The sequence below is a fragment of the Calidris pugnax genome, unplaced genomic scaffold, assembly GCF_001431845.1.
Source record: "Calidris pugnax isolate Ruff unplaced genomic scaffold, ASM143184v1 scaffold85, whole genome shotgun sequence".
Taxonomy (NCBI): Eukaryota; Metazoa; Chordata; class Aves; order Charadriiformes; family Scolopacidae; genus Calidris; species Calidris pugnax.
Window position 1 is genome coordinate 104,066 of NW_015090801.1, and position 8,923 is coordinate 112,988.

General features: G+C 65.6%; 1 protein-coding gene across 1 annotated transcript in view; it reads right to left on the minus strand.

Annotated features, from left to right (window-relative positions):
* GAREM2 (GRB2 associated regulator of MAPK1 subtype 2) overlaps positions 1-6,865 on the minus strand; it is an 8,357-nt gene extending 1,492 nt beyond the window's left edge. The window contains 5 exon segments of the mRNA XM_014937549.1: positions 247-410; positions 1,058-2,170; positions 2,981-3,111; positions 4,757-4,897; positions 6,787-6,865. Of these exon segments, the coding sequence (XP_014793035.1) occupies positions 247-410; positions 1,058-2,170; positions 2,981-3,111; positions 4,757-4,897; positions 6,787-6,865 (1,628 nt within the window).
* Positions 6,866-8,923: the final 2,058 nt, after the last annotated feature.

The following is an 8,923-nucleotide window of genomic DNA, read 5'->3' on the forward strand; positions in this document are numbered from 1 at the left end:
GTCCTTCTGCTGTTGGTGGCCCCAGAGCTGGAGGCAGCACTGGGGGGGTCTCCCCAGAGCGGAGCAGAGGGGCAGAATTCCCCCCCCCGGCCCTGCTGGCCACGGGGCTGGGGATGCAGCCCAGGGGGCGGGGGGTTGCCAGCTCCTGTTGAGCTTCTCACCCACCATCACCCCGTGGCTGCAGGAACATCCCACCCGGGGGTGTCAGCCCACCCGCCCCGTCCCCATCCCACCGGAGCCACTCACCCGTCGTGGATCCCCGAGGAGTAGTAGGAGAGGCTGGGGCTGGGCGAGGGAGCAGGCGCCAGCTTCGGGCAGCGCAAGGGTGCTGGGGGGCTGCAGGGTGCTGGGGGGCGGCCTCCCCGGGGCGGCACAGGGGGGGCGTTCAGCAGCCGGCACTCCTCCTTCACCTGGAGGGGGGGGCAAGCTCTGTCAGGCCCCCGGTGCCATGGAATCTGCTCCCAGGACCCCACAGCTGGAGGGGGCGATGGGGGGCTCGGGGGCAGCCGGACCCAGTTGAGCCATGAAACTTTGGGTACTAATGGAGAGCCCCAGAAATTTGGGTGCCCCACAGTGCAGGGGAGCCCTGGGGACCCCAAAATCCACAATGCAGGGGAGCCCAGAGGATCTGGGTAGCCCCGTGGTGATGGAAAGCCCAAAAGATTTGGGTACCCCATGGTGCAGAGAGCCCTGGGGACCCCCATGGCACGAGGGTGTCCTGAGGATTTGGGTACCTCCTGGGGATGGGGAGCCCTGGGGAACTGGGTACCCCATGGTGTTGGGGAGCCCAGAGGATTTGGGTGACAGTACGGAGCTGGGGAGGGACACCCCCCCCCAGAGCCAAGGGACGGGGGTCCCAGCCCAGAGCCCTACAGCACCCAGGGTGGGGGTCAGGCTGGCCGTGCTGTGGGGCTGGCAGATGGCCCCAGGCTGCCCACATCCGTGTTGGGGGTCACCCCCCCTGGCTGCCCCAGTGCATCACCCCCAGCCGGGGCAGCAGGCGGGACCCCCGGGATGTCACTCCCCCTCCCCGGGGACAGGACCGTGTGGCTCTTACCGCCTCCGACTTGGGTGGCACAGGAGGTGGGGTGTCCCCGCGGGGCTCGTCCCCGGGCAGGCCGGGGCGACGCGGGGAGCCCAGCGGGGTGACGGCCCCCAGGGAGAGGAGGTCCTGCCGGCCGGCGCCGCTGCCCGCCTCGCAGCATCCCTCGGGATTGCTCCACAGCTCCTCGTAAGGGATCTCCAGCGGCTCCTGAGTCCTGAACTCGGGCTCGGCCCAGTCGGGCGTCATGTATTCCCGGTCGGGGTCGGGGAAGTCGGGCAGCGGTGGGCGGGGGGTGCCCCCCGGGACTCCCCGGGGTCCCTGGCAGCGGGCGGGGGGCTCCCGGGGCGCCCCGGTGGCGCAGGGGCAGAGGGAGAGGCGCTGGAGGGGCTGGCTGAGCTCCTCGCGGGCGCAGGGGGGCAGGCAGAGCCGCAGGCGCCGGGGGCTGGCGCACTCCTCCGAAAAGTCGGGCTTGGCCTCCCGCACGGCCCGCGAGTACTCGTCGGGGTTGAAGCGGTCGTGGCAGTACGCCGCGCTGTCCCGCAGCAGCTTCTCCAGCTGGGGGTCCCCGGCCAGCAGCCCCTCGGGCAGCTGGAAGCGGGGCATGTCGGTCAGGAGGAGGAAATGGAAGGGCACCAGCTCGTCGCGGCGGAGGATGCAGCAGAGGACCACCGTCTTGGAAATGATGCTGACCAGCTTGTAGCAGTGGCCCTCGCGGATGGCGTGCAGGTCGTAGGGGTTGCGGGCCGGGCGGCTGGGCACGGCCACGTTGACGGGCAGGCGCACCTTCTCGATGATGCTGCGGATGGTGTGCTCGCCCTCCTGCAGGCGCAGCTCCAGGGGGCTGCGGGTGCTGAAGCGGCCCTTGCACTGGAAGGGGAGGCTGAGGCTCTCGTTGGTGCGGTGGTTCATGCAGATGAGGCAGGGCATCTTGCCCTTCACCTGCCGGGCCCCCGCCGCCGGCCCCGCCGCCTTCCCCAGCTTCCGCAGGATGGTGTTGAAGCGCGACTTCTCCTTCACCGTCTTGGCGCAGAGGATCTCGGCTTGGCCCATCAGCGTCAGCTCGTCCCCGGCGTGCAGGGTGAAGTTGTAGACCTCGCTGTCCTCGCTGAACTCCCCCGACACCACCTGACACACACACACCCACCCCCAGGACAGCCCCATCATGGCACATCCCACCACCATCCTCTAATGTGCCACCACCAACCCCTGATGTCCCACCACCATCCCCTGCTGTCCCACTGGTCTCTCCTAGTAGCCCACCTCTGACCCCAATATCCCACCACCATACCCTGGTGTTCCACCCCTATCCCTGATGTCCCACCACCATAGTCTGATGTCCCACCACCATAGTCTGATGTCCCACCACCATCCCTTGCTGTCCCACTGTTCTCTCTTGGTGGCCCACCTCTGACCTTAACGTCCCACCATCACCCCCCGATTCCCACCACCACACCCTGGTGTCCCACCACTACCCCTGATGTCCCATAACCCCTTGCTGTCCCACTGTTCTCTCTTGGTGGCCCACCTCTGACCTTAACGTCCCACCATCACCCCCCGATTCCCACCACCACACCCTGGTCCCCCAACCCCCAACCCCCTTCCTCCCCCAAATGACTGATGTCCCATCACCTGATATCCCACCACCATCCCCTGGGACCCACTGTCCTCTTCTGATGTCCCACCATCCCCTGACTCTCACCACTGCACCCTGATGTCCCACCACCACCCCCCACTGCCTCACCACCACTCCCTGACATTCACGGCACTCCTGATGTCCCATCACCTGATATCCCACTACCATCCCCTGATGACCCACCATCCCTTGACTCTCACCACCACACCCTGATGTCCCATCACCACCCCCCGCTGCCTCACCACCACTCCCTGACATTCACGGGCTGTCCCACTGCTGTCCCCTGCTGTCCCCATACAGACCTTCACGCTGAAGGTGATGGCCTCCATGACGAAAACACGGTCTGGGAAGATGCTGGCCACCTCCTCCACGCTGTTGAAGTACTGCACGGGCTCGCGGATGTCCCGGTCCTGGTCCAGCAGCTTGAACTTCCCTGCGTGGGACCCAGGGTGGTGAGAGAAGCCCATCTCTGGGGACTGGCCACAGGGACCTGCTGTGACCCACCTGGGGGCCAGCACGGCCCTTTGCGGGTGGGGAGGGCCAGCCACCCTCAAGACTGGTCCGGGGTCCCCATCAGATTTTTGGGGGTATCTCTGTGGGCTTCACCCAGCATGTCCAAGTGCTGCAAGGGGACACCAGAGCATCCCCATCCCCCACACATGCAGCATCAAATGGGGGGCTTTAGGGTGGGACAAAGCACAGAGCCCTGGGAAAGTGGGGTGTCTCAGCACTGCTGCTCTGGCACCCCCAGGAGCTGCCGGGACCACCCCAAAGCAGCCCCAGAAATGCCCCATGGATGGAGGAACCCGCCTGGAGCAGCCAAAATCACTGGGAGCCCCCATTGTCTCCCCAAAACCTGGTCCCTGGTAGGACCTACAACCCCCTCCGCCCCACGCCTCGGGCGGGAGAGCCACCAGGGAGGGGACCCTGGGGGTGTCGGGGTGGCTCAGCAGCAGGGACAGTGGCAGAGGCAGGAGGGGGGAGCCGGGGGGGGCTGTGGCTGGCAACAAAACTGTCACCATTGGCACCGGCGGGGACGGAGCTGAGGGGAATATTAATCCCTGGAGGGACCCGCGCCAACGGGACACGGGAATGGGCTGGAGGCGGGAGCAGCCCCACACCCCAGCTCCAGTGGGGCCGAGCCCCCCAAAGCCGGTTAACTCACTGCCTGACCCCCCCCCTTTCTCAGTGCCCCCCTCGGGACGGGTGATTAACCCCTCCCCCGCTCCATTTCCCATGATTTATTTATCAGCAGGACTCATTACCGCCCCGGCGAGCACTTAGAGGGGTCATTAAGGCTCTGGCTACGGCGGCTGCAGCTCAGCACCTTCCTCTGCGACGCCAGCCCCATCCTTGTCCCCATCCCTGTCCCCATCCCTGTCCCATCCCCATCCCAGTCCCTGTCCCTGTCCCCATCCCGTCCTTGTCCCTGTCCCCGTGACAATCCCTGTCCCCATCCCATCCTTGTCCCTGTCCCTATCCTGTCCCTGGCCCCAAACCCTCCCTTCCCTATCCCCATCCAGTCCCTGTCCCCACTCCATCCCATTCTCCTCCCTGTTCCCATCCCATCCCTTCCCCATTCCCATCTACATCCTCATCGACGTCCCATCCTTGTCCCTTCCCCATCCCAATCCCATCCATTCCCCACCCTTACTTCTATCCCTATCCCATCTCATCCCTGTCCCCATCCTTGTTCCTTCTCCATCCCCGCCCCTTCTCCATCACCATCCTGTCCCTTCCCCATCCCATCCTTGACCTTGTCTCCATCCTGTCCCTGTCCCCATCCCATCCCTCTTCCATTTCTGTCTCTCATCCTCATCCCCATCCCTGTCCCCATCCCATCCCCATGCCCACCCCATCCCTGCCAGCCCCCCATCCCCCTGGAGCCCCCCAGCTCTGTGCTGGGTGCTGGCAGGGTGGGGGGAGCAGAGAGCACCCCCCAAACCAGAGCATCTCCTCCTCCTCTAGACTTGGCCACACTGGAGCACCCCCAGATCAGCCGCCGGAGCCTGGAGGGAAAAGACCCCCAACCCTGCTGTCCCAGGGGACACCCCTGTCCCTGCCCCTCGCCCCCCCACCTGGGTACTGGAGCGGGATGTCGATTTTGGGGCCGATGACGTAGTGTCCCTCCTCCAGGCTGTGGGCCGTCACCGTCGTCCACTGCCGGCAGGAGTGGACCAGCAGCACGTCCTGGGCACTCACCCCCTCCACGCGCTCACCTGCGGGGGGACAGGGGGTGTCACCACCGGATCTGGGGAAGGAACCCTGTTCCAAAGGGGAATACTCAGCTCAGGGGGGGGTGATCCTGCTCTGGAGGGGGATCCCTGCTCCGGGGGGGATGGATCCAGCTCTGGAGGGGATGGATCTCAGGGGGAACCCTATTCCGAAGGGGAATATCCAGCCCTGGGAGGGATGGATCCTGCTCTGGAGGGGAGCACACTGCTCCAGAGGGATGGATCCTGCTCTGGAGGGATTGATCCTGCTCCGGAGGGGAGCACCCAGCTCTGGAGGGGATGGATCTGGGGAAGGAACCGTATTCCAGAGGGGAATACCCAGCTCTGGGAGGGGTTGATCCTGCTCCAGCGAGGAAACCCTGTCATGGAGGGGATGGATCCTGCTCTGGAGGGATAGATCCTGCTCCAGAGGGATGGATCCTCTCCTGGAGGGGACGGATCCTGCTCTGAAGGGGGACACCCTGCTCCAGAGGGATAGATCCTGCTCCAGAGGGATGGATCCTGCTCTGGAGGGATTGATCCTGCTCCGGAGGGGAGCACCCAGCTCTGGAGGGGATGGATCTGGGGAAGGAACCGTATTCCAGAGGGGAATACCCAGCTCTGGGAGGGGTTGATCCTGCTCCAGCGAGGAAACCCTGTCATGGAGGGGATGGATCCTGCTCTGGAGGGATAGATCCTGCTCCAGAGGGATGGATCCTCTCCTGGAGGGGACGGATCCTGCTCTGAAGGGGGACACCCTGCTCCAGAGGGATAGATCCTGCTCCAGAGGGATGGATCCTGCTCCGGAGGGGACGTATCCTACTCCAGAAGGGAGCACCCAGCCCGGGACACCCCCTCACCCTCCCGGGGGTGGCCGGACGGAGGGACAGCGGGACGGACGGACGGGATGAGCAGGTGCCGCTGCCAAGAGCCGCCCGTTGCCCGGGAAACAATTTCTTTGTCCCCCCTGAAAAGCTGCAGCCGCCGCAAACAAGAAGTTTATTGAGCTGAGGCCGGCACAGGGGCCCCCACCCCCCCCCGGCACCCCCCGGCACCCACCCTGCTCCGGGGGGACGAGGGGAATACCCAGCTCTGGGAGGGATGGATCCTGCTCTGGAGGGGAGGATCTGGGGAAGGAACCCTGTTCCAAAGGGGAATACTCAGCTCAGGGGGGGGTGATCCTGCTCTGGAGGGGGATCCCTGCTCCGGGGGGGATGGATCCAGCTCTGGAGGGGATGGATCTCAGGGGGAACCCTATTCCGAAGGGGAATATCCAGCCCTGGGAGGGATGGATCCTGCTCTGGAGGGGAGCACACTGCTCCAGAGGGATGGATCCTGCTCTGGAGGGATTGATCCTGCTCCGGAGGGGAGCACCCAGCTCTGGAGGGGATGGATCTGGGGAAGGAACCGTATTCCAGAGGGGAATACCCAGCTCTGGGAGGGGTTGATCCTGCTCCAGCGAGGAAACCCTGTCATGGAGGGGATGGATCCTGCTCTGGAGGGATAGATCCTGCTCCAGAGGGATGGATCCTCTCCTGGAGGGGACGGATCCTGCTCTGAAGGGGGACACCCTGCTCCAGAGGGATAGATCCTGCTCCAGAGGGATGGATCCTGCTCCGGAGGGGACGTATCCTACTCCAGAAGGGAGCACCCAGCTCTGGAGGGATGGAATCCTGTCCTGGAGGGGACGGATCCTGCTCTGGAGCAAACCCCCACCTGCTCTGGGTGCTCCGTGTCTGTGCACCCCTCAGAGCGCCCCACTCGCACCCCCCTGCTCCCCACCCGTGGGGGTCACACCCCCTGCTCCCCACCCGTGGGGGTCACAGCCAGGCACCCCCACCACCCCCAGTGTCCCGGGGGGGTAGCGAGGGGACACGGTGTCTCCAAGCCCCCACCAGCCTGGTGCCTCCGGTGTGACCCCAGAAAGGGCGACGAGGGTGACCAGCCCCCGGCCCCACGGCTGGGGGCAGCCATCGCCCCACACCCCCCGCCCCCAGGGTGCAACATCAGACCCGGGGCAGGAGCCCCAGGGACCCGGGTGGGAATCAGAGCCCAGTCCCCCAGGATACATCTCACCTGGCCCTCCAGCCTTCCTCCCTCCCCCCCATCATCCCAGCCTTCCTCCTTCTCTCCTCCTCATCACTCCAGCCTCCTTCCCTCCCTCCTCCCCATCACTCCAGCCTCTCTCCCTCCTCCTGGACCCTCCAGCTTCCCTCCCTCCTCCTCCTCCCCCCTCCAGCCTTCCTCCTTCCCTCCTCCCCGTCACTCCAGCCTTCCTCCCTCCACCTGCTCACCCCTCCAGCCTTCCTCCTTCCCTCCTCCCAGTCACTCCAGCTTTACTCCCTCCACCTGCTCACCCCTCCAGCCTTCCACTCCAGCCTTCCTCCCTCCACCTCCTCCTCACCCCTTCAGTCTTCCTCCCTCCTCTTCCTCCTCCCTGGAGCCCCAGGGACCCGGGTGGGAATCAGAGCCCAGTCCCCCAGGATACATCTCACCTGGCCCTCCAGCCTTCCTAGACCCCGGGCAGGAGCCACAGGGACCCAGGTGGGAGTCAGAGCCCAGTCCCCCAAGATACATCTCACCTGGCCCTCCAGCCTTCCTCCCTCCCCCCATCATCCCAGCCTTCCTCCTTCTCTCCTCCTCATCACTCCAGCCTCCTTCCCTCCCTCCTCCCCATCACTCCAGCCTCTCTCCCTCCTCCTGGACCCTCCAGCTTCCCTCCCTCCTCCTCCTCACCCCTCCAGCCTTCCTCCTTCCCTCCTCCCCGTCACTCCAGCCTTCCTCCCTCCACCTGCTCACCCCTCCAGCCTTCCTCCTTCTGTGCACCCCTCAGAGCGCCCCACTCGCACCCCCCTGCTCCCCACCCGTGGGGGTCACACCCCCTGCTCCCCACCCGTGGGGGTCACAGCCAGGCACCCCCACCACCCCCAGTGTCCCGGGGGGGTAGCGAGGGGACACGGTGTCTCCAAGCCCCCACCAGCCTGGTGCCTCCGGTGTGACCCCAGAAAGGGCGACGAGGGTGACCAGCCCCCGGCCCCACGGCTGGGGGCAGCCATCGCCCCACACCCCCCGCCCCCAGGGTGCAACATCAGACCCGGGGCAGGAGCCCCAGGGACCCGGGTGGGAATCAGAGCCCAGTCCCCCAGGATACATCTCACCTGGCCCTCCAGCCTTCCTCCCTCCCCCCCATCATCCCAGCCTTCCTCCTTCTCTCCTCCTCATCACTCCAGCCTCCTTCCCTCCCTCCTCCCCATCACTCCAGCCTCTCTCCCTCCTCCTGGACCCTCCAGCTTCCCTCCCTCCTCCTCCTCACCCCTCCAGCCTTCCTCCTTCCCTCCTCCCCGTCACTCCAGCCTTCCTCCCTCCACCTGCTCACCCCTCCAGCCTTCCTCCTTCCCTCCTCCCAGTCACTCCAGCTTTACTCCCTCCACCTGCTCACCCCTCCAGCCTTCCACTCCAGCCTTCCTCCCTCCACCTCCTCCTCACCCCTTCAGTCTTCCTCCCTCCTCTTCCTCCTCCCTCCAGCCTTCCTCTCTCCCTCCTTCTCCTCCCCATCACTCCAGCCTCCCTCCTCCTGGTCCCTCCAGTCTTCCTCCCTCTTCCTCTTCCTCCTCCCCATCACTCCATCCTCCCTCCTTCCCTCCTAGCAGTCCCTCCAGCCTCTCTCCCTCCTCCTCCTCCTCACCCCTCCAGCCTTACTCACTCCCTCCTCCCCATCGCTCCAGCCTCCCTCCCTCCTCCTCCTCACCCCTCCAGCCTTCCTCCCTCCTCCTCCCCATCGCTCCAGCCTCCCTCCCTCCTCCTCCTCACCCCTCCAGCCTTCCTCCCTCCTCCTCCCCATCGCTCCAGCCTTCCTCCCTCCTCCTCCTCACCCCTCCAGCCTTTCCCTCCCTCCTCTGGGGCCTTCAGAAATGAAGAAAACATGATAAGTGCTGAAATACCTGTCTGTAAAAGCCGCAGAGGGCTATGACCTCCCTCGGATTGACGGCACAACTGTTACAGACGGAGCGAGTCCCTGCCGCTCCCGGGGAA